Source organism: Tursiops truncatus, chromosome 17, assembly GCF_011762595.2.
Source record: "Tursiops truncatus isolate mTurTru1 chromosome 17, mTurTru1.mat.Y, whole genome shotgun sequence".
NCBI lineage: Eukaryota > Metazoa > Chordata > Mammalia > Artiodactyla > Delphinidae > Tursiops > Tursiops truncatus.
This window is the reverse complement of record NC_047050.1, coordinates 7,484,651-7,511,392: the sequence shown is the minus strand read 5'-3', so window position 1 is coordinate 7,511,392 and position 26,742 is coordinate 7,484,651. Positions and strand designations below refer to the sequence as shown.

Below are 26,742 nucleotides of genomic sequence, written 5' to 3'. Positions count from 1 at the left end.
CCTTCAAGGAGTATCTGTTGGCAGCTGTACTTACTATTTTTGAAAGAAAGCAAAGATGCTGGATGTGGAAATTTTGCAAGGAAAACCCCTTACATTTATTTTTATTTTTATTGTGAATGGAAACAGATATACAACGGATGACAAACATCCTAAGATACTGAGACTCAGTCATTGGGAACAAAAATTCAGTTTCTTAAGGCTGATGAAACAAACCATAATATTTGGCTAATTATTCCCTGAAGGACTCTGGGATGGGTTTGTAAATATCCTGGGCCAGGAACAGCCATGACCCTTGCTACTAAAAACACAGCGTGCTATACAAATGTATAGACACGCTGCAAAACGTTAATGATGTGGGAAACTGTGTTTCACCAGATATAAACTAAGTGTGGGAGCAACCTTCATGTGTGTCAGATAACATCCATTAAAGAGTTTCGGAAGTTAGCTATGAAAGAAGAAAACCAATGATAAGAGGAAAACCTGTCTGTAGGGCAGAGACTCAAGAAACTTTCATAAGTTAACAGAGTTTTTTGAACAGTCCTTAAAATCTGGCCATGGTTCCTAGCACCCTCCATTTGGAAGCCCTGGAATTCTTTCTGGGGGGGGTCACAATGTCTTCAAAGACGCCAGTCTCTTCGTGTTAGACAAAGGGGAAAGAAGACCACCCCCTGCCCTTCAGAGTAAGTGTGAACAAGAGGGTTGTTTTTGTTCTATTCCCCTTTCATACTGTCCAGCATAAGTAATTATTATAGATTTCTTTTGAAAGATCACTGCAGGTAAAACAATTAACTCATAAACTAAGGGGAAAAAAGGTACTTATCAAAAGAAGGCATGGCTAGTTATTCTAGAAAACAACTGGGGAATGAATGATTTGTTCAAGTTTCGAAAAGAGGGGAGGGATTATTTAACAGAATACCTTAAGGATAGAAGAACAACTGAATAAACAAAATGAACTACAATGAGGTGGTTTGTGCCTAAAATATCATACAATTTTTATTACTATATTAATCTTTCCTTTTGAAACCATGTACTTTAGTAGATGGTATCTTTTCAGCACTTCCAATGATCCTAAAGTTGCTTAGACAGAATGAGATAGATACTTCACTCATTCATTCAGTAAAATTTACCAAACATTGCATCAACCAGTATAAACTAAGAATACAAACAAGGCACAAAGCTGAATAAGACATAGATGGTTCTTTCCCTCATGATGCTTATTCTGAGGAGGGTAAATATGGGAACAAAAAAACTCTGATAACAACGGGGTAAGAGCTATAACAGAAATATGCATAAAACCTTAAGGGGACAACCAGCTATCCCATGGGGGTCAGAAAGGCTCCACAAGTATTGATACCTGAGCTAGTCTTAAACAGAAAAGGGGGAAAAAGTACTTCAAGCAAAGCAGGTATTTATGCAAAGTACAAGGTATGAAAAACATATTTATTAAAGAATAGCAAGTAGTTTGGTTCACACTACACTGCAGGATGTGTGCTGCACAAGTTTATTAGCTAAGGAAGCAAGTTGGTTTATGTTAAAACAATCCTTCTGAAAAAGAAGTGAAACTTTTAATACAGAAGTAGAAAATACTTCCTTTTGGTTAGAGATCATTAATTTTAAATCTTCAGGAAAGAAGGGACTGTGCATATTTGACTTTTTGTCTTGCATGGAAATGCAGTTTTGAAGTAATGTCGCCTCAAAGAATATAAATCCAGAAAGTTATGAGATGCTACTGGCTGGGAGGGGAAAACACTAAGAAATGGTAAAAGCATAAATCTTTACTGCAAAAAGAGGAAATAAGAAAGCATAAAAACACAGAGCCCAATGTATAACTCTGGGACAGAGCAAGACAGAGATTTGGGGTTTTCCATTTCAAGGATGATTGTGTGATGCATGGGAAGGATCAGCCTTCAGAAACTTGCTTGGTCTTCTTGAGAATCCAGTCTGTGAGACTGAATAGTCTTCAAGGTGCCTTCCTTCAATAATGGCTATTAAAGGTGACAGGTGAGACACTACGACTGCATGATTAGGGGAAATAAAAAAAAAAGACCGGGGTATATGATGATAAAATTCCCCATATTTTATATTTCATTTACTAGTTTAGAGAGATGCTCTTTGTAGGAGACATTTTGGTTTTTCTCAACTGGGGTTCTGTGAAGAATAAAGTCCTAACTGCCCTAAGGTAGTGGTACTCAAATTTTGATCCCTGACCCTGGGGAGTCCCTGAGTCCTTAAGCGTCCATGAGATCCTCCACTTCCCAACTACCTATTTGTGTGAGGTTATATTTTCTTCATATACTTCAACAAAACAACACATAAGACTCAATACAGGGGCAGATATGAGAATCTAGCTGTCTTCCACGAAGCAGACAGTAAAGAGATTTTTCAAAAGGTAACAGAATGGCACTCTTCACACTGGAAAAAATATAGTTTTTTTGTTTTGGAAAAACAGTTAATTTCCATAAAAATTGCATCGTTTATCCTAACATACAATGAGTTTATTATGGTTATTGTACAATGAATTAATCATTAACTATTTAATAAGCTTCTCAGTTTTAATTTCTAATATGGTAAATATTGATAGCTATAAGCCACATAAGCAAAGCCTCTTTGAGGTCTTTGCTAATTTTTTAAAGTATAAAGGGATTCTCAGACAAAAAAGTTTGGGAACCTCTACCTTGAAGCATCCATTGTATATAATAAAGTAACTTCTCTTTTATGCATAATATAGGAAGACAAAGAAAAGTCACTCAAATCATTTTCTGTGGTTCAGATGAGAACCATTAAAACACTACATAACAAGATATGTAATAGGCACTCAATGAATATAAATGACAGAATCAGGAACTGGAGCAAGGTAGCTTCAAGTGGTTGGAACTAAATCATACTTTTAAAATAAATGAATAAACTGTCAGATCAAGTGACTCTATCGTATTGACATTCATGTATTTTACTTCTTATGTGTATGTTAGATATACTGCTTGTTTTTCTTAAAAACATAGTTTCTAGAGCATTTCTGTTTAGATCCCATAGACTGAGCATTCGCTCAGATATGTTCACCAAAACCTGACACCTCGGGTACCACTGTTTGAAAACACTGCATAATAAAAACGAATCTTTTCTGGTACCACATTTTCCACCATGGCTGCAGGGGCGTTGGTGTCTAACAAACCATAACAGGCATAAAATAACATTAAAATAGAACAAATGTATAATGTAATTTTATAAAACAACTTTACTGAGGTCATACAGTGTATTTTTGCTATACTTACTGTATCCCAAATCTGAAGTTTTATCTGTTTCCCATCAATGGTTATCATTCGAGCACCGAACTCTACACCTGAATAGGACAGAAAATGTTTTGTTATACAAACTAGTGAGAATATATTTCACATTTAAGGATTTTTTAAAAAAGGCTGTCTATTTCTAGCACATGTTATGCCAAGTGATATACAGATTAACAAATACAGCTCCTATCCTTAGAAAATGTATAAGCTAAGGCAGAGGCTAAGGATATAATTAAAACACTAAGATATCTGAGTCTAGTGTAGTCAAGAAACCAACTGTGGTCTTCATGTTTTGCAGGCTCTGTAATATTTAAAAAATCTAGAAATGAGATTCAAGAACCATAATTATTAATCACAAATATTAAAATTTCTTAAAAACTATTAGTGTGTAATAAAATTCACTAAAACGGACAGATGAATTTCAACATCATCGTCTTGGTTCCCAGCATGGGTTATCAACTAGGAAAGAAATCTCCAAATCCACCCACTAGAGATGACCATTGTTTAAACATATTTTCAGACATTGCTCCATGAATAAAATACACACAGAAGTATACAATTTTATATAAATGGGAACACATAAATGCTGTTCTGCAATTTGCTTTTCAGTCACTGTGTCATCAACATTATTCCATACCACAAAGTATCTTTACAAATCAAAAAATATATAAAACTATACTATTGTTTTTGATGGCTGCATAATATTCCTGTGTGTGTGTGTTATCTCTCTATATACACGCATTTTATTAAGTTGGTTACTCTATTGCTACAAATTTTGGTTGTCCTCAAATTTTCACTAAGTAGTTGATGCTGAAATGAATTTTTCAACTTATGATTATGATTCTTGGCAAATTACAGGAAATAGGATTGCAGGTCAAAGGGAATACAAACTTTACACTTATCAGTTTACTACTCTGGCTTTTCTCCCTGCATATATCAGCTCTTTTGAAAGTACTCATTTAATCATCAAAATAGGAGGAGGAGAAAAAGAGGGGGTAATTTCAGAATAGCAAACAACTGTGAAGGCGACTCTGCAAGAAGTCTATCACTCACATTATACCACATCATTACTGCTTGGAGTGTGTTCTATCAGTATTTACATCAGAGTCAGGGTGAAGGGAAGACACATATGGTCCCCAGAAACCAGATGTCATCCAGGCAGAAAAACAGCTTTTAGTTAGTTGCCCAGGAAAGGGCATACTGCCCAGTGCCAGAATTCCATTTCAGCATCTCCTATAATTCCCCCAACTGTGACTAGGAGAGTGAGTACAAAGGTAAGTTAGCCTCCCAGAATATGTAACTTGATGGAGTTTCCACTCTATATTTTATTACTTATTCCATCCTAGGAGCATAGTCAATACAAAGAAACTAACGGTACGTTTCTCAGACTCAGAAATACAGGTAAGCCAAAGAAAGGGACCCAGGAGTCATGATGTACTAGAATGAAAAATGCAAAACTATAAAACTATGTCATATAAAACCATTACAGTGGGGCTTCCCTGGTGGTGCAGTGGTTGAGAGTCCACCTGCCGATGCAGGGGACACGGGTTTGTGCCCCGGTCCGGGAAGATCCCACATGCCGCGGAGCGGCTGGTCCCGTGAGCCATGGCCACAGAGCCTGCGCGTCTGGAGCCTGTGCTCCGCAACGGGAGAGGCCACAACAGTGAGAGGCCCGCGTACCGCAAAAACAAAAAACAACCATTACAGTGTTTACATATTTATCTATCTACATGCATTTATTCATACATACTGTGTGCCACAGGGTGGGGGGCACCCAAAACAACCATCCACCAGCTTACCGTTAGTGACACGAAAACGAGTAGCTGAGGAAAGAAACCAGTGACTAAGTATGGGACAAATGTTCTTTGAAATATCCAGTATTTAAAAGGAATGTTCTAAAGTAGAAAATTCTACACATCAGCAAGATAGTTGACAAAATGGAGGCCTTTTCATGAATCTATTGTTTTTTTGTTGTTGTTGTTGTTGTTTTTCGGTACACGGGCCTCACCGTTGGGGCCTCTCCCGTTGCGGAGGACAGGCTCCAGACGCGCAGGCTCAGCGGCCATGGCTCACGGGCCTAGCCGCTCCGCGGCATGTGGGATCTTCCCGGACCGGGGCATGAACCCGTGTCCCCTGCATCGGCAGGCGGACTCTCAACCACTGCGCCACCAGGGAAACCCTCATGAATCTACTGTTTATAACCACAGAGAGAAATCCTATATTTCCTTCCACTGTCATGGATGGGTTTTTAACCACAATCCAAAAACATCTGCATGGCTCAATGGGATTCAAGATTTCTTAAATCCAGTGCATAATGTCAAATTTGATGAAAAACAACTGCAAATTAGAAACAGACCCTTGACTGACACCAAGGGTGGGCAGGTAAGGGCAAGCAGATGCTCCTTCTCTGGAAATGACATCCTGGGCAGAGGGATAAAGATACTAAAATTTTTCTTTTTTAACATCTTTATTGGAGTATAATTGCTTTACAATGGTGTGTTAGTTTCTGCTTTATAACAAAGTGAATCAGTTATACATATACATATGTTCCCATATCTCTTCCCTCTTGCGTCTCCCTCCCTCCCACCCTCCCTATCCCACCCCTCTAGGTGGTCACAAAGCACCGAGCTGATCTCCCTGTGCTATGCGGCTGCTTCCCACTAGTTATCTACCTTATATTTGGTAGTGTATATATGTCCATGCCACTCTCTCACTCTGTCACAGCTTACCCTTCCCCCTCCCCATATCCTCAAGTCCATTCTCTAGTAGGTCTGTGTCTTTATTCCCGTCTTACCCCTAGGTTCTTCATGACTTTTTTTTTTTCTCCTTAGATTCCATATATATGTGTTAGCATACGGTATTTGTCTTTCTCTTTCTGACTTACTTCACTCTGTAAAACAGACTCTAGGTCCATCCACCTCACTACAGATAACTCAATTTCGTTTCTTTTTATGGCTGAGTAATATTCCATTGTGTATATGTGCCACATTTTCTTTGAGGGATAAAGATACTAAAATTGACTGGCAACCATTCCATCATCTGCTGTAGGATGGCTTTTATGGTCTCTGCTTCCTGGCCTCTTAAGATGCGTCATTCCTGCCCGTTCCCAAGTCCATGTCCCAACCCTCCTGTGGGTTCTTTATAAAACTCCATATATTCCCTTTCCTTAACTTAAGCCGTAATTGAGTTTTGGTATATTTATCACTTTAATCAAAGTAAATACACAAGAGATTACTGAAGCTTAAAAAGTCCTTAAACAAAGATTTTGCCCCTAAAAACACATCCAATTTTAAAGACATGTTACACGAAAATCAGGATTGGTTCTAAAGCAGGTAAATATAATAAGATTGCTATTTTAAATTCACTTATTAATAAGGTCAGGACAGAGAATAAAAAAACAAGAAGTCAAGAAACTAGTTAAAAGGCTACTATATTATCTAGGAATGAGATAAAGAATGATAAGAAGATAAAGAATGGTATACATCTCCAAAGAAAAAACTGACAAGCACTGTTGATTACTGAAAAACTATGATTTCTGTTTTCCTATCAAGTGAAACAGAAACAATTCAATTTCAGCCTCAAAAACCTTAACTCTTTCCCATTTACCTTCTCATAACTGGGTTCAATGCAGGTTTTACCTTTGTATTCTATGTGGCAAAAGAAAATACTGAAACCTGAAGTGTCCTAGAACTCACAGAAACAAACAAAAAACCCAAAAACCTCATACTTCTCTTCTGGATAGTAAAAAATTTTATTAAACTTTTTCCTTAAGTATATATATGCTTGAGAATCTCATTTAGAAAGTTTTCCTTATCTTTTTCTTTTTTTCTTTTTTTTTTAATGGGATAAACCATCATCCCCTATGCCCTTGAGGCTCTCTTCCCAGATACATTTTCAATTAACAGCCAATTTGGCTGCCAGAGAAATTACCTGTGGAACCAAAGGCCGGGCCTCATTTACCTGACACAGTCAGGGGGTGATGCTTATTTTCTTCTTAGATGTTAGTCACTTTCAACCTTCCAGGACAAAATACTCTGAAGGTAAATACACACTTTCTAAATTACCTCTAGATCATTACCATCCTTGTAGAGTAAGTACTTGCATCCTTGCACAGTATCCATTTCCTGAACATTCAATAATCGATACCTACTAATTGTGTGACCCTGAGTAAGCTAAGTTATTAAATCTCTTCTGTGTTTTAGTTTCTCTTATTTGTAAATGGTATTAATGATATCCATCTCATAAATTTTTTTCAAGATTAGAAGAGTTATTACATATGTGCAATCTAAAAAATGATACCAATGAACTTATTTAAATAGAAACAGACTCAAGGACATAGAAAACAAACTTCTGGTTACCAAAGGGGATAGTGGTGAGGGGGCGGGGGGAGGCGCATGAATTAGGAGTTTGGGATTAATGTAAACACACTACTGTATATAAAATAGTTAACAACAAGGACCGACTATATACCACATGGAACTATACTCAGTATCTTGTAATAACCTATAATGGAAAAGAATCTGAAAAAGAACATATATATATGTATGTATTACTGAATAACTTTGCTGTACACTTGAAACTAACATAACACTGTAAATTAACTATACTTCAATTAAAAAAAAAGTTACTACATACAAAATAAGTGCCTGGCACACAGTAAATATTTGGTATGGGTCCACTGTCATTATTATTTTATATTATACCCTCCTCTACTCATCAAGCAAAGGCAAGTACGCAGCAGAATCAAATACTGCCTTATGCCTATTTTAACAATCACTCCAACATTCCTTTAAAAAACACGTGCTAATTACCTTCTAAATTGTTTTTATGTCAGAAAGATAAATTCTTGTGATGGGTGTCACAAGGTATAGTAGTCAGGGTCCAACCAGAAAAACAGAAACCATACGTAGGTATTTAAAACAGAGGGGATTTAAAGTAGGGAACTGGTTACATTAAAGGAAGGGCTGAGAAGCCCAAGGAGCAGAGGGTAAAGCAACCCAGAGATTAGGAACAGCCGGAAGCTGCTGCTGTCCCTAGGCCAGGGGGCAAAGAGAGAAACCAGGGTTCCCAGAGCCCAGGAGCCAGACCATCAGTGGGCCTGTCGGGCAGGGGCTGTGGCTGAAGCCACGGAGGGCACATAGTCTCAGCAGAGAGGGGAGAAGTCCCTCAGCTTCACTTTGCTTTTAACCTCCTAACTCCCAGTGCCTCGCATCAGCGAACCCAGAGGGAAGCCAGCTGGTACAGTTACATGGGTTACAGTTTTCTAAAAACTCCCTCTGGTGTACTCCCCCTTACATAGGCTCCCACAAGTAGAGCCTATGCCGATTTCTAACAGCAGTGAGGTTCCGGCCCATCCGCCCAATCAGGTGTGCCCTAACAACTAGAAATTTACACGAAAGCTTCAACGAAAAGGAAGACACTTTTGTCTAGTACCCTATACGAAAAACAACTGGCTAGTTGTCTCGGGACCAAATCATGCCTAAGAGATGGCCTCAAGGTTCAGACCTACGGAGCAAAGAGCAGATCCTACACAAGGATGAGCTCACCAAAGTTAAACTGCACCATGACGATCAGCATGAAAGAGCAGTACCTGTTTTACCCATCATTACTGGATATAATTAAAACTATCAAAATGAAAACAGAACCACATATTCTTATTGATAGTAGCCAGTAAGGAAAGATTTTAATATATCTACAAAGTACATGTGGCTTGGCTGAATACTATTAACTGATCTAATAATTTGATTCGTAAACTCTATCTTCGATTTGGTATTTTAAAAGTACACAGGACATGAGAATCACCTTGTTATGAAGAGTGAGTTAATCATATCTATAGAACATAAGCAGTCACTGGCTCAAAAGACACATTAAGCTATCAATTGTAAAGTTTAACTAGATTTCCAGTTACCTTGTTTCTTCATGTTTGACAAATCTCTAATTGTTACTGGGCTACAGCCATAGAAGAATAATCTAGATTCTTTAGCTTTCAGGGTATAAATATTTTTTTAAAACAGATAAGAACCCTGAAACAGTATGCTTAAAGTTTTTAGTTTTTCACTTAATTTTACACTTTTGCATATTAATGAATAATATCACTAATAATAAAAACTAGTGTAGCTAATAGTAATAACAGCTAATATTTGTTGACCATTCCTTACCAGTAACTGTCTCATTTATTCTTCACAATTGAGGAAACTAAAAAATGCTTGATGGTAGTTTTTCTCAATTAATAATTATAGGTAAGCCTAAAGCACTTAACACGCTGCCAGGCACTGTTTCAATGCATCATATTTATTAACTCATTTACTGTTCAGAATAATTTTGTGAGATGGTTACCACTGTTTTTCTCATTTTACAGATAAAGAAACTGAGGCATGGAGTGGGAAAGTGGCTTGCCCAGCTAGTTAGCAGCAGAGCCCTGATGTGAACTCTGACAAACTGGTTCAGAGTCTGCTCTTAACCCCTCCCTATGATATACTGTCTCTCAATCAACTGTTTTATGATTAAATACAATCAAAATCAAGTATTAATGTCTTGCTGCATTCCAACCACTTTTACAGAGTTGGGGAATATTATTTTTACTATACATACTTATATTTTTTTAAAGTGATGGAGACTAAACTCTGTACAGCAACAAATCTAGTTTCACTGATTTCTGACTCATCACTGATGGAATGAGCCCTCTAGCACATTCCATTCCCACTACCCAAAACTTCTAAATGCTTCTCATCTCTTTATAAAACTTACCAATAGTAAGATCATGTACTGGCTGAAACCTCTTGTCTGTAAACTGTAGCAATAAGCATGATTTACCAACACCTGAAAGTTAAAAGAAAAAAAATTTAAGGGACAAAATTCACAGAAATTAAGAAATACTTCATACGAGTACTTGGAAAAGAGGCAGCTAGGGTGACTGGTGCTCTGAGAACACAGTCTGCCATGATTTTTCAGTGCTCTCATTTCTTGGGGAATTAGAGGACTGATGATTTGGGTGAAAGGTGTTGACCAATCCAAAACACGCTTTTCATCCTTTTGCATTCATTCAGCATTTCACTCTGAAAGATGAGAGTGGCAGCAACTCCCAGAGACAACCAACCAGGTCCTCCCAGCAGCCTCTACACCACAGGACTCATGCAGTGAAGTGTTCATGCACTTCTGTTTTTTCTGTAGTAGTGAAAATATTTTAAAAACATAGTATTTTCCTCCTTTTATAGTTTATTTTATCTTAGTCTCCTACAAACAAACAAACAAGTAAGTGTTCGGGATCTACTTTTCTGGGAAAAGCTGCTCACTCTATCTTCTGGCTGATCCATTTCAGGATCGACTCTATAATCTGAATAGCATTCCTACACTCTATTATTGAGGTCTTGAGTAACTTCCAAATTCCCAAATTAAAGGCAAATTTTCTATATACATCCTACTTGCCCTCTGAGGAGACCTGAATATTGAATACCACACCACTTCCTACTCATTTTCAGGCCTGTAACCTCACACTAGACCAAATCTGCTTACTTGGTAGCAACCTGCACTTACAAAACACAAAGGCAGTCATCACTTATTCATTCATTCACTTACTCAAAAAGTCTTCATCAAATGCTAACTGTGCACATGGAAAGCTGATATGCTTCCTTCCTTACAATCTAGCTCAGGGAGAGAAATTTAACAGAATGAGTGCACAAATAACCTATACGAACTGTAATTTGAAATAATTATAATGACTGCCATTTGAAAGAAGAAAATAAAGTTCTATGAGGAAGAGTAACAAAAGAGACTGAAGGGCCGGAGAAGGTCTTTCTTAAGTGATGCAAACTAAACTGTTCAATGTCTTCTAGATTATCCGCTCAATGAGAGAAGGACAATGAATACCTTGTCACTTGCTGCCTGTCTTAAGGCAGAGATAAATCACTTAATAATTTTGCTGAATGACTGGCCCTAGTGTCAAATGCTATAATGATTGTCAAAATGCCCAGTGACAAATCAAATACATGGTCTACTCTGTGTGTGTGTGTGTGTGTGTGTGTGTGTGTGTGGTGTGTTTTAGGAACTATTTTATTTGTTCAAAGTTTTTTGAATGTTTTAAGATTCTAGTTAACTGAAAATAAATTGGAATTTCAAAACATTTGACCTTGGTTTTCTTCTCTTTCTTTTATCCACAATTTCTCTTTTATATTACAAAAGGCACAAACTCCTTAGATTTCTAACACCCTTGAATAACCTTTCAGATCTAGGAGAGAAAGAAAAGAAATTTTTTTTTAGTTCTTTGTGTGTTTTAAAATTTTTTATATTAGAGTATAGCCAATTAACAATGTTGTGATAGTTTCAGGTACACAGCAAAGGGACTCAGCCATACATATACATGTATCCATTCTCCCCCAAACTCCCCTCCCATCCAGGCTGCCACATAACATTGAGCAGTGTTCCCTGTGCTATACAGTAGGTCCTTGTTGGTTATCCATTTTAAATATAGCAGTGTGTACATGCCAATCCCAAACTCCCTAACTATCCCTTCCCCCCATCCTTCCCCCTTGGTAACCGTAAGTTCGTTCTCTAAGTCTGTGAGTCTGTTTCTGTTCTGTAAATAAGTTCATTTGTAACAGAAAATTATTTTTTAAGTGTTAAAGTACAAAATAGGTGAACAACTGAGATGTGAAACTTCAGTTCTGTTTTAAAAAAAGAGGCTTTAGGGCTTCCCTGGTGGCGCAGTGGTTAAGAGTCCGCCTGCCGATGCAGGGGACTTGCGTTCGTGGCCCGGTCCGGGAAGATCCCACATGCCGTGGAGCGGCTGGGCCCGTGAGCCATGGCCGCTGAGCCTGCGCGTCCGGAGCCTGTGCTCCACAACGGCAGAGGCCACAACAGTGAGAGGCCCGCGTACCGCAAAAAAAAAAAAAAAAAAAAAAGAGACTTTATTTTTAAAAGCACTTTTATAGGTTCATAGCAAAATTGAGCAGGAAGTACGGCAAGTTCTCATATACTCCCTGCCCCAGGGGAGCACAGCCTCCTTCCTTATCAACATCCTGCACCACAGCGGTAACACTGGTTACAACTGATGAACATACACTGACACATCATCACTTAAAGCCCTCAGTTTACATCTGGGTTCATTTTCGGTGCCGTCCATTCCATGGATTGTGACAATTGTATAATGTACCCACCATTACAGTATCATACAGAATAGTTTCACTGCCCTAAAAATCCCCTATGCTCTGCCTATCAGCCCCTCCCTCACTCCTAGCCCACTAATCTTTTTACTGTCTCCATAGTCCTGCCTTTTTCTGATTGTCATATAGCTGGAATCATATGGTATTTTAGCTTTTTCAGATTGGCTTCTTTCACTTAGCAATATGCAATTAAGATTCCTCTGTCTCTTTTCTTCATTTCTATTTTTAACATTTGAAATTTCCCCATATGGTATAGAAAAAAATTATAATTAGAAATCACAGACTATTACTGAGGGACCTCAAGAATCATCTCACAGTCTGATAATCACTTAAGTGATACAAGAGCCTGAAACCCTTTTCTTACCTCACAACAGAGTATGGATTGCTCTAGCAATAACAATACCACTTATTCTGACCAAATACTGACTTCACTTTCAAGACACCATATTCTTTCTTCAGGTAATGAAAGTATCTTTCAATGCAGAGAACATATCCAAGTGCCACTGTGGTGTTTCCCAAGTCTCCTTAATCACCTATCTGTAGATCATTTGTCAGGATCGGTTAAATTTACAGGTAGCTCATCTTATTCAATATATGTTGACTTCTACTATTTAATTCTGGATAAAATACTTGGGGTTTCTGGCTCACAATCACCAACACTTTTCCAGATTGCCAAATTGAATTAGCTAGTCTTTTTCTCAGTCCTCAATTTATTTGATCCAGAAACAGGATCTGTTTACGTCCATAAAATATTTCCATATAGTTTATCTACCTACAACCTCCTTGAAAATGATCACTTCTAGCTTTAACCACCTCCTTGGTCCCTTGATTCTGTGACAACTGCTCTTCTTCCATGCAAGCCTTAAAAACTGGAGGTTTCACCACCATCTCATATTTGGTTATCTTTTCTCTTCAGCTGAGAGAACTAATCCAGTTCTATAGCCCCAACCTACATGTATAAATTAGTCAGTGATTACCAAATCCACCTCTTCAGCCACCATCTTAATTAATTTCACTTTTATTATATCCAATTGCCTACTGAACATGTCCACTTTGATTCCTTCAGGGCTGAAACTCAAACTTCCAAAACCGAATCCATTCCTTTTCATTTTCCTGCCTACCATCCTTCCAACAATTCAGAACAAACTCAGCATCTCCTTCAGTATTTCCTTATCTCTGGAGTTGGTTCCCAGGGCATCACACCAACAAGAAAATCAAGTCATCCTTAATTCCTCTTCCTCCTTTATCATCTACAGCGAATGGCTCACCAATCTCATGAATTCTCTCAGAAACACCTTGAATTCCACGTTCTCCCCTCCTCTTAATCCTCAGTACTCTAGTTCTGGTCCTAGACATGATCTTTCTGCCTTTAGCCTTTGCCCTTTCTCCAACCTACTTGTATAAACCTCTGTGAAATTTTTGCTAAAATGCACATGATTAACCCGCTCTCACGGAATACTGCTTAAAATATAAAATTCAAGCCCTTCGAAACAGTAAACAAGGTTCTTTGCATTTAGGCTGAAAAACTGTTATTCCAATAGATCATATTATCATACCACAGTCTAGAGACCCTAGATTTAAGCATAACACACCATCTCCTGTCCTCTGAAATGACACCATGTTCTTCCCCCGTATCTCTTACCAAGGAACACTTCACTCCTTGGCAACTCTAAACTCATGCTTAGAGATTCCAGCTTAGGGATTCCTATGCCTTCTTCACTAAAGCATTCCTGTTCCAAAGATTCTACCAATCCTCAGGCAGAACTAATGGTACATTGGATTTCCATAATATTTCATTTATGCCTCAAAACCCTGGTCAGAATCCCAGCTGTCACTTTACTAGCTGTAACATGGGGCAAGTATTTGACCTTTCTGAGCTTCAAAATCCTATCTATAGGGCTTCCCTGGTGGCGCAGTGGTTGAGAATCCGCCTGCTGATGCAGAGGACACGGGTTCGTGCCCCGGTTCGGGAGGATCCCACATGCCGCGGAGCGGCTGGGCCCATGAGCCATGGCCGCTGGGCCTGCGCGTCCGGAACCTGTGCTCCGCAACGGGCGAGGCAACAATAGTGAGAGGCCCGCGTACCGCAAAAAAAAAAAAAAAAAAAAAAAAAAAAAAAAAAAATCCTACCTATAAAATGGGGGAAACTCCTACACTTTGGTGAACTGTTGTAAGAATCAAATGAAATAAATAAATGTAAAAGGGCCCCTCTACAGTGCTAGTTACCTGTGTCCAGTTCCTAAACATTCTTTGAGCTGTTTATTTAGGACATGTGCCTTTTTCTATATGCATGATATACTGCAATAAAAATAACAACATTACGGTCTTTCTGATGCATCAGCTTGACTAGGGCCCTCTCCAGTTATTCAATCAAAGACTAATCTGGGTGTTGCTGCGAAGGCATTTGGTAGACATAATTAAAGTCCATAATCAGTTGTGTCTGGTATAAGATAGAGGTCCAGTTGCATTCTTTTGCATGTGGCTGTCCAGTCTTCCTAACATCATTTAATGAAGAGACTGTCCTTTCCCCCACTGTGTATTTTTGGCTCCTCTGTCATAAATTAATCGACCATATATGTGTGGGTTTATTTCTGGTTTCTCTATTCTGTTCCACTGATCTATGTGTGTTTCTATACTAATACCATACTGTTTTGATTACAATAGCTTTCTAATACAGTTTGAAATCAGGTAGAGTGTGGTACCTCCAGCTTTGTCCTTCTTTCTCAAGACTGCTTTAGGTACCTGACCATTCTTTAATTAATACAAATTACTGCACCTAATAATGCCGCTGTTAAGAGTTCCTACTATGAAGTCACCTTACCTTCCTCCTTTACTCAGGGTCCAACACACTGTCCTCAGCAGGACTCAGTGTTGTGAGAATTGACTATCTGACTACCACCATATCAATGCCAAACGATTACAAGTAACACTCATTAAAAATGCCGATTCGTAAAACCCCCACCCCACAGATTCTGATTCAGTTAAGTCTTTGGTTAGGCCCAAGAATCTAATAAACCTGCCAGTGACTTTTTTTAGGCAACGAGTCCTTCTCCACAAGGAACACTGGCATAAGTGCTAGGTATTCTACTGAAGTTTATTTTCCTAGTCCTAAACTGATTTCCACCAACTTCAAGATAATTAAAAAAAACTGACGATGGCTCCATTTTTAAAATTGTAAGACATATAGCTTTAACTTAAAGGATGTGGAAAAAGCAAAAATATAAAAGACCAATTCCTAACTACCGAAGTTTTGTCCAACTGTCATCCTGAAATCATGGCTGCATACTGTCATCTACTACACTGGGTTCTCAAAAAACAAAATGTAACAAACCACGAATTAATGACCTATCCACATAATTGAAAGTAACCCACTGAAGAGTTATATGTTTTAAAATCATACCAAAGAACTGACAGACCTCAAATACAGATCATACAGAGATATGGCAAATTGGTTTAAATGTTAGTAGCTTATTTTGCAAACACAGAAAACTATATCCTTTGTGCTAACATTCCAAATCGAAAAACCCGTGAAACATGTAAAAACAGTAAAGTCTGCTGCTCTTTTTAAACAGAAAATTAATAAACTCAGCATAGACATTAGAAAGAATACAAGCTTTACAGTTGTAACACCAGTATTCAAGTCCACCTGTATTATTTCATAACTTGTGCCCTCAGACAAATGAGTTATAGAAACTAAGCTCCATTTCCACATCTGTAAAATGGAAAAAAGAAAACATGGCATTCCTACTTCAAAGGAATATCATAAGGCTCAAATGCAAAAATTTTGAATTGTGCAAATTCAGAAGTTCAATAAAAAGTGTTAGAGGATTCTTCAGGATGAATACAGCTGAGGAGCAAAATCTCCAACCAAACCCATCTGACCTTGAGTTCAAATTTTTAAATATATATTTTCTAAAATTAACTGAAGAAAATAGTCACAATCTATAATTTTCTTTTAAATAAAATGACTTCAGAGTTGTTTTCATGCTGCTGGTTTTCCAAACATCATCCCCCTCACATGTACGATAGCAATCCTCTCAATTACTGCAACTAGATACTAATCTGGTGGCTTACTGGAGTGAGCTAGAATGGTTCCCAAAGAGATATGTCCAAGTCCCAACCTCTGGAACCTGTGAATGTGGCTTTATTTGAAAAAAGGATCATTGCAGATATAATTAAGGATTTTGAGATGAGATCAGCCTGGATTCAGGCTGGGCCTAATTCCAATGACAGATGGATATGCAGGAGAGAAGGCCGTATGAAGACAAGAGGCAGAGAATGGAGTTATGCTACCACAGCCAAGGAACACCTAGAGCCACCAGAAACTGGAAGCAGCAGGAAGGATTTTCCCTGGAGCCTTCAGAGGGAGCATGGCCCTGCCTATCCCTGGATTTCAGACTTCTGGCCTCCAGAACTGTGAGAGAAACAGCCTATTATTGTTTTAAGCCCTGAAACAACTTTCTGATAATTTGTTAAGCTGCCCTAGAAAACCAATGCACTTATCAAGAGTATCTGCCTTCCTTCTTCACCTTAGATTTTTACATTGCTCGTCTCCCACTCTTGTTGACTCCGTCTCTAATAATTCCTACTGTAATCAATAAAGAGACTCAAACACCAGAAATATTGAGAGAGTAATAAGGGAAAAAGGAAGCAAAGAATACAGAGCATTTATTTGAAAAATCTCTCAGTGATGGCTAGGAGGGTAGCAAAGAGAGAGTCACTCAAAAAATATTTATTAAGTACTCACTATATTCCAGGCACTGAGCTTAGTAATAAAGAAATTAAAGAAAGTTCTCAAGAGGATGTAGCTTTAAGAACGTAAGACATCTTTTCCTCAAAACTGGAAGATATAGAAACAAATACGCAGACAAGGCTGAAAGACTTGCTTAAGAATCAACAAAATGAAAAGGAAATAGGAAGATGTGGAGAACTAGCCCTCCTTCCCTTGATGCAAATCATCTACCGCTTTTCTTTATCTTCGTTTTACAATATTAAAGTACCCCAAGTACTAAAACACTTTTTCTGAGATGAGACCAAAACCATGAAAATGAGTAAAGCAGATAACCTCAGCTGAAAGTCTCTGATTCCTTAGGCTAGTACGCCTTATACATCAGGTCTCTGCAATATTTATTTAGCATACTTTAAGAGCTCTTTCTCCAACACTCAGTGACTTTTTGTCCACTTAGCTAACAGCTACTTATTTCTAAAACTCAACTCAAATGCTGTAACCTCTAGGAAGCTTCCATAGTGCACACCTACCTTCACAAAGTGAGTTAGGTATTCTTCTGACTCTTAAATATGGAGACTTCCTGGCTGTGTGTGTATATAAAATAATCAATATAATTGTCTGGCTTCCGGGAAGAAAACAATATCCTCTGCTGTAAATGCAAGAGGAAGGAACACTGCCAGGTTTCTGTGATCTCCCTCACCCTGTGTATGGCACGGGCTCCAGGAACCACATCCAGACCTGAGCTCAGACCAACAGATGAAGAAGGCAGGCCTCACTGAAGGGTAAAACACAGGCTTAGAAGAGCTCCAACCACTCTCTTTATTCAGCCACTATGGGGACTGGAGAAGCCCTAACCTGGCAGTTTATTTCTTACCCTGCAATCTTTATGAAACCTCCTCCGCAGTTTGGATTTTTGCCCCCTTAGTTTCTACCTCCGTTTTCTGTCCCAGGATCCCATCCAGGACACCACATTACACTTGGTTGCCGTGTCTCCTCAGGCTCCTCTCGGCTGTGATAGTGTCTCAGACTTTCCTTGCTTTTGATGACCTGGACAAAAGTCTTGAGGAGTACTGGTCAGGTATACTGTAGAATGTGCCTCAGCTGGGATTTGTCTGATTTTTTTTCCCTGCGACTGACTAGAATACGGGTGTTTGGGAGGAAGACGACAGAGGCAGAGTATGATTCCCATCAAAAGGGTACATACTATCAACATGACTGATTATTGCTGATGTAAACTTTGGTCACCTGGCTGAGGTAGTTTGCCAAGTTTCTCCACTGTAAAGTAATCCTTTTGCCCTTCCCTTTTCATACTAGATCCTTTGGAAGGAAGTCACTGTGTAGCCTGATCCTCTAGGCTTAACAAAGTTTTAACCTCTGTATTCCCCCTGCCTGGTTTCTCTTTGTATGATGTCATATTTCACCTCCCCCGATATCCAGTCTTCTGCCCTTCCATAATGTTTCAACAGTATCATGTGTTTTTGTTACTTTTATATTAAAAAATATATGAAATAGAGCTCACATTTGGAGTATGTACTCCTCTGAGATGGAAAAGTGCCTGAAAATGTTTTAATTTTTTCACTCCCTACAACATCCTCCCCTAAATCCTGTTAATTCCAACTGTCACCAGTATCCTCTTCATTTTCACTATCATTGTCTTAGATAAGGCCTTCGTTACTTCCTACCTGGACCACTGTAGTAACCATCCAACTACACCCCATCTTTCTAATCTGTCCTACATATGAGTGCACCAGAGATGGATAAGAAAAGATAGAAGGACTACATTTAACATCTAGTATGTCTCTGCTGCTGTATTACAACATGAATATATACAGACATATACATACACATGTGTATGTGTGTGTGTATATATACACATTTAATTTCTAATTTAGTCGTAACTCTAGTCCTGTACTCTTTCCTTTAAAAACTTCAATATTTTCTACTGTCTACAGAATAAAGTTCAAACTCTACCTTAACCTGTCACAACCCAGTACTTACCTAAGTCCAACATGTCTAATGAACTTATCTTTCCTTATTTCCACTAACTGTCTGACACAGGGTCTATACTACGGTTAAGCTGAATGGTTTACAATGAGGAAATTACAAGGTATGGCACTTAGCAGATGTGTAATAAACGACAACTATCTTTCTGGTTTTTGCCTAGCTTTACATTTTGATTATTTAACATTTTTACTTGTCTAAACCCTACTCACTTTCCAAGGACCAGCTCAAATGCCATTTTACCCTAAGTTTTCCGAGGAGGAAGGCACTCTGGACCCTATGAAGTTCCAGGCTTTCTCCAGGACCTCAATCAGAGCCCTTATGACATTCTACCAGCACTGCTAGACTATAAACCCCTTAAGGGCAGGGACACACCTGATTCACTTTTTAAATTCTTCTTAGAACTGTGTTTTACATTTGGTAAACTTTTACTGTTGCAGCCTCCTGCATTGCAACACACACCACCAGTTTAAGAGATAAATACCGGACTACTTTTGGATCCTGTGTGTGGTGCTGGTAGAAAAAGTTGTTTCAGGTCTCTAGGCCTTGTTTGCTTATTTGTATAATGGTAATCATACCATTCACCTTATTCAGAAGGCTACTGTGAGGAATAAAAGAAACAGCATGCAGAGAATAAAAGGTAACACGTCTGTGCTTTTTCTTCCTTCCCCAGTACGCAGAGGCAGACCAACACACCATCCCATGCTACGGCACAGTACTCTACACGTACGTTATTAAGCACTTCTCACATTAAACTTTTACCATCAGTTCACACATCTACCTGCCTCCCTTGGGGGCAGAAAATCACTTTGCTCTGTGGCCTGGCTTAGAAAGCGGATGCTCAGTGAGTGAAGAGCATGTGTATCGCATGCTCGCTGAAAAGGTCACAAAATGACGTACTCGCCTTTTCTACTTAGTGACAAACTTAGTCTACATTTTAAAAAGTCAATTTCTCAAAAATATTTTATTCCCCATAGTGGCTTTTCCAGATAGAAAAATGATGCTAGAGAATGAAAACGTGACTGCATGAAATTAAGAACTGCGTCCCTAATAGTATCTGCCCCTAATTGAAGTGTACTTGCCCTTTGGAAACATCAGGTCTAGCAAGTGCACTGCTGTGCCAGGTATCAGTCAAGTGCCTCCTGCTCTAGACCCTCTCTGGCCTGCTGGAGACACGAGGACGTCTCTCCCTTGACAGCTGGCATGATAGGAAGTACCACCGGTAGAAAGTAGCACTCCAGCTCTCTGTGGCCACTGGCCCCCAGCGCCCCTTCAGGCTGCTTCTCAGGGGCTCCCAGGCGCAGCCCCGCCCCACAGAAGGCTTCCCACAGCTTCCCAACCCATCATGGCCCCTCAAGTGCAATTCTCGGCCACCAGATGGGCCTCAGCTGCGAGCCTCCAAAGATGTCTGGATGCCAGATTTGTTTGTTCCTTCCTTCCTTGCTCCGCCTCAGTCTTAGGGGTAGTGGCTGTGCCCTCTACCTGCGGTTGCTGTATTCTTAGAGTTCTCTTAGCCAACTCCCCATTACTCTAATCCCATATTAGAGTCAGTGGTTCCTTACACCAGACATTCCCTGTTCGAATTCCTGTGTGGTTTCTGTCTCCTAGTTGGACTCTGACTGATATGAACTAATATGGTTAAAATACATGCTTCATTAAAATAAAACAAATTTAACTTGGTTAAGTCAAGGATTTTTTTTAACACAAGCCGAGTTTAGATATCCTTAGGAAAGACCTAGTTTGTGCAATATTTTCACAAAAACAAAGCTAGGTGCAATTTACATTTTTAAAAAATTGAAAAATAAAATGGAGCATTTGCTAATTTACAGAGAATAAATGACAGAATATTAAATTTAATAGCAAGTAAGATAGCAGAATGTGGTTAAAAATAGCATCTCTTTCCTTTTTTCCTCCCACTCTTGGGACTTTCCTGAACTAGTTTGTTTAATGGTGGAAAATGGCTTAGAGTGAGAAGAATCAGAACGAAGAAAACTGAAGTATAAACTACCTCTCAGAATATCAGAATGTCTCAGTATGCTGGAACCAAAGAGGTCTTCTATGCAGTGTTTTCTAAACAGTAGGCTGTAACCAGTTAGGTCATGAAATCAATTTACTGGATTACAACTAGCAGTAAAAAAATGAACTAGAATAAACCAGCAAATATTAGACTGTATGTACTAAATAAAGTTAGGATGAGTGCTGTTTGGAAACGATTGTTTTAGAGATATATATGCACTTACACACATATCTGAACCCTGGGTTGCAATGTAATAGGTTATTGCAGCTTGTAAAAAACAAACTTGGAAATTATTCTCCAGCATCTCATCCAATCACATATCCAATGAAAGAACCCATCCACAATATTTACGTTAGTAAACACGGCAAGACGAATCAGCCAAAGAATCTAGAATACTTCTATTCTCATTTAAAGAACATTTACAAGAACAGGGATCAAGGGAAAAATATGACTGAATCATCAGTTGGCAATTTAACATATAAATAAATAAATAAATAAATAAACCTTGCATACCATGAGTCATCTACTAGGTGACAATTCTATTACATAAACCTCTTTGCAAAAAGATCTTTCAAATAGGTAAAATTAGGATGACCCTGTATCCTGGTTTGCCAGGGACAGGCTTAGTTATTCCTGGTGTCCTGCAACATTAGGAATCAGCCTGGACGATGAATTACATGGTTTCCCTAAAGTGCTGATTCTCAAAAGTGTGGTCCCCAGAACAGCAACATCAGCAATATCTGGAAACTTGTTAGAATGCAAATCATCAGCCCCGCCCCAAACTTAGTGAGTCAGAAACTTTGGGCTGGAATACTGAAATCAGAGTTTTACCAAGCTCTCCAGGTGATTCTCATGTGCCCTAAAGTTTGAGAACCACTGGCCTAGATATAACCAATTAAAATGCTGGTTTCAGTGTCTCATCCTCTTTAGTTTTCCAGCTACACAACTAGTGTGACGCCATTACATGCTTGGTATAACAGAAAACAGTGAAGTATGTTTCACCTCGGTACAGGTTAAGTTCAAAACAGGGTTATCCTGGTTTCCACTTAGTATCTTTGGCAATTCCTCAGCTTAGAACAGCTAGACTACCTGATGCCTGCCAAATACCCAAAGGACAAGCTTCGCTATACACAAGTAGTTTTTACTGCAGCCATGGAGTCCTACAATTGAGTTTATGCTAACATACTCTTGTCTTATGTAAAATATATGCCTGACTTTTGACATTTTGAAGGTGAAAATAAGCTCCCTCTTCACACACAATCTTATCTGACCATAACAGTAAGCCTATGGCATCAGTAAAGCAGGAATGATAACCTTTTTTAAAAATTTTTTTTTTTTGCCATGTGGCTCGCAGGATCCTAGTTCCCTGACCAGGGAATTGAACCCAGGCCGCGGCAGTGAAAGAGCTGAGTCCTAACCACTGGACCACCAGGGAATTCCCGATAACCTCATTTTGAAGATGAAGAAAGTGAGGCTTAAGTGACATGCCTCAAGTTAACACAGTAAGAGGCAGAACTGAAAGTCAGAATCAGGTTTTTTAATTCCAAGCCATATTTTTCCACTATACTGTCCAACCTCCTGAGTTTGTTCTCAGGTACATATTACTACTTGCAACCAATACCTCTCCTAACTAAAAAGAAGATATCTCACTTACCAGGTTATTAGCAGCAATACTAAGAGGAAGAAGGGAAATGTTCTATAAGCTAAATGACTCTGACAGAGCAGAAATTTAATGAAGGAAGAAGGTTTTAAAAGAAATGAATATACAACTTCCTCGATGTTGACTTTATCCCAAACAACAATGTTCCAGTGAATACATCAGGTATACTAACATACTTCAATCTGACCATTTTCCTAATCCTTTCATAGGTAAAGATTCCAAATAAGAACTATAGCATCTCAGAAATAGATTTCAGTGAAGTAGTTTGAAGATGATACTTTTTCATGATGCTGTGGGAAGGAAGGTGTCTGGATGTAAATGTACAAAATAATTACTGTACAGTAAGTTTATTGTACATGATCTCTAAGTAGTATGTTACGATATAAATGGGTATCAAAATTAGAGGCTGTAAGCAGAAAGATCTATTTCAAGCAGCTGCCAGATTAATAAGAAGTATGTGATAACAGTAACTAAATCAAGCTGCTAAACCCCCAAACATAGACTTGGTATCAGTCGACAAAGATAATGTTGAGACTAGCCTGTTAAATTTAAGTACATGAAATACATACCGAGCTCAAAATTAAATATTCTTTCTAAATTCTTATTTTTAATGGAAGGTGATTTGTGACCTTCCATTGTGGTCACATGTGACCTAGGCTGAGCCAATCAGATGTTCCTGTTCAGAATTTGGAATCCTGAAGGAATACTTCAATATCAGGGACCAACAAGCGAGAATTCACGGTGGCTGCAGAGGAGGTGACAGACGACTGGCAACGCATCAGCATCTGCTTCAGCAGGAGTTTGGCTGTGCCTTGCCTTCCTTGGTTTTGTCATTTTCAAGCTTGATTATACTGCCTTCCTATTAACTCTATGGAGCACCCAATCTTTACAATAAAATCTTCCTCTGCTGAAGTTAACCACAGTAGGTTTCTGCTGTTTGCTACCACAGACCAGGACTAACAGAATCAGGAACTGACTGAATTAATAATGGTTCAGCTATGCAGGCTTTTTTAAAAGAATGAAACAGATTTACATGTGATGATATGTTAAGACACCCAAGATTTACCCTGAAGTGAAAAAAATAAAGGTATAGAACAGCACAATTTGTATAATCATATTGGTGGGACTGGGACACACACACACGCAGGCTTAAAGATGTACAGAAAATTTCTAGAAGGATACACAAACCATTACTATATTATGTAAAGTGGTGGAGTATTTAAATTTTCATTTTTTACCACAAGCATTCATCATTTTTACCATAATAAAAAAATGCTTTTCAAAGAATCTATTTTAGCATCAAACACTATATAAGCAATACTTTTACTGGCCTCATCCAGTGACCTCCATAGCGATGTGGCATTTAAATAACTAGCAAAACTTCTAGTGTGACCAGAAATAGTTACATTAAATATTGGTCTGCTAAGAAAATTAGAAGCCTGCAAGTAAAATAATGTGTTGTGAAATAGAAGATTTTGATTTCTTTTTTTAACTCCTAAAAACCACTAAAGAATAAGTAATCAGCAGTTCTTTTAACAAAACATACTCATGGCTAAGGCTCAAAATTCACCTATTCACGCTCACATCCAATACAATTTTTCCAGTTCTCAGGTAAATTCTCCAAGAAAGGAAACTCTAAGCCAGAGAGGACGGGGAAAAAAAAGACCGAGAAAGAAAATAAGGTTAAATGGAGGAAAGGCCTCAATAACCTTTGTCAGAAACCTGCATGAAGGGTTGAAATTTATCCCATTTAGAGATGGGGAATAAGGCTGCTTCTGTGAAGCGTCCAGAGGATACAAAACCGACTCTTGAAACTGCACCACACAACACTCTTCACGGTACATGGTCCCTAGATTCCTTCAGTCTTCACCCCCCAGAAACCCTGACAAAAACTCTACACGGTCACACTCCGGATCACGTTCCTGGTATAAAGTCATCTGCCCTTCTTGGCAAAATAAAAGACTGAGGAGCTCAGCTCAATTCTCTGTTCTCCACACATAACAAATACAAAAATAGGGGCAAAAGTACAAACTGATTCTACGGGATTATTAGGTGGAAAATTTCTCAAACAAACGAGACCATGCCTGATCAAGTCACATCTGATCTATCATTTGTAAAATGTGGCCAAGAGCTATCTAGGATTACTGTGAGAAACATATGAAAGCCATAGAACAGTATTCAGCATATAGTAGGTGCTCAATAAATGTTTACTGAAAATCCGAATCTGTCATGAGCCACTCACTCCAGTCAGAATGAACCTTCTCCATGCTCCTTTAGTACTCTCTGTACATACACATCTCTATTTCATCAGCTTGTAATCTCTGTGGCAAATTGGTCTCCCCTCTAGGGTGGGGCAGTCTTGTTCGTTTTTCTAACTCCAGCACAGGAAATGCTCACATAGTATCTTACATTTCTTTAAAAAGAAAAAAAAATTCGAATCCAATCCCCTACTGTTTGCATAAATACTATCTTCCAAGCCCTAATGTGTCAGTCAAACCTCTGCTTGCACAGCCTCGGTAACAGACCAACTCACCACTTAACACACTCTCTCCATTTCACAGGCAGTCTTCTCTTCCTGGTCCTGGTTCTGTCCGCGAAAAGCCACAAAGGGTAAGTTTAAGTCCTTTTTTATGTGACAGTCACCTAAGTATTTGAAGGTCATTATTATATTCTCCTTTGCCTTTTTTTTTTGTTGTTGTTAAAATGTTTCGGTTATTTCAACCATTCCTAAAATGTCATGGTTGACAGAGACCCTGACTGGTCTCCGAGCACAGACTCCAACGTGCAGATATCCCTCTGAAATAAGAGTTTCCATAAGTGAATTGCAGTTGAGTCCTGACAGAGTACAACCATTACCTACCTTGTTTGTACATCACACTTCTACTAACCTAGAGCCACATTTATTCCTTCGTTGGCTTTATAACTCATCTGACTCATACTGAATCTAGTCATGTAAAACTTTTTAGGTTTTAGACATATCCTGCTATTTAACCAGGTGACCATCATCTTGTATGGTTGTTTTAAACGTAAATATAGAGCTTTCACTTCATTTTTATTAAGTTCCATTTTGCTAAATTTAGCCAATCATTCTGGCTGTCAAGGTTATTTTGGATTCTGTCTGGTGTAATCCACACATCAGCTCTTTCAACCAAAGTGGACTTTATCCAAGTTCTTGCCAATACGAAATATAAAAATCCAGGACTGAATATAGCAGCATGCTCCCTCCAGCTTGCCTACATGGGGAAGTCCTTTATGGATAGTCATTCAACCAGTTAAAAATCCACTTTTTAGCTGCAAAACCAGAAGAATTTCTTCACCCCATACCAAAGGTTATCCTGAAAAAGTGTAACAAATACCTTCCTTAAAGGACTGGTGAATCAACTCACCAGGCACACAACTACTACTGCTTTAACTTGTAACTAATTTCCCTATTTATTAATCTTTGTATCAAGTAAAGCTTTGAGCGTAAGTGATTTTGGACACATGTACTTTTACTTTGCCCTTTGAAACGGTTTAAACTGAAACAACAATACTTCGTCCAAAGAGATAAGAAGATAACCTTTGATCAACAGATTCATTTATACTGAAGACTTCTGTAGATCTACAGAACTGCCTCTTTCCAAAAGGGTTCAAAATTGAGAGAAAGCATTCAAGAGGTACATCAAGGTACCAAGAGTGAGTGTAGGAGCCCACTATCAGCCTTATCACCTCCTTCCTGAAGACTGCTGAAAAAGAACACCTCCTACCTGATATTCTTCTCAATCTCAAGTGGCTCATGAGGACATCTGAGCTTGGAAAAGACGTTTTCTTTTATGCAGTCCAGAAAGAATTTCAGGATCAAAGAACTGCCATTTTGCAGGTTAACATGTGCTCTTGCTTCCTTCAACTCAAGT

At 38.6% G+C, this 26,742-nt stretch overlaps 1 protein-coding gene across 3 annotated transcripts in view; it reads right to left on the bottom strand.

Moving 5' to 3' along the window:
• RAB2A (RAB2A, member RAS oncogene family) overlaps positions 1-26,742 on the bottom strand; it is a 74,256-nt gene that overhangs the window by 36,099 nt on the left and 11,415 nt on the right. For 2 of the 3 annotated variants that reach the window (XM_019925284.3, XM_073794418.1), the window contains exons 2-3: positions 10,032-10,103; positions 3,270-3,337 (exon numbers count right to left, since the gene is read on the bottom strand). In XM_019925284.3, the coding sequence (XP_019780843.1) occupies positions 3,270-3,337; positions 10,032-10,103 (140 nt within the window). The remainder of the gene's footprint in view (positions 1-3,269; positions 3,338-10,031; positions 10,104-26,742) is intronic. The other variant, XM_033843080.2, reaches the window with a different exon arrangement.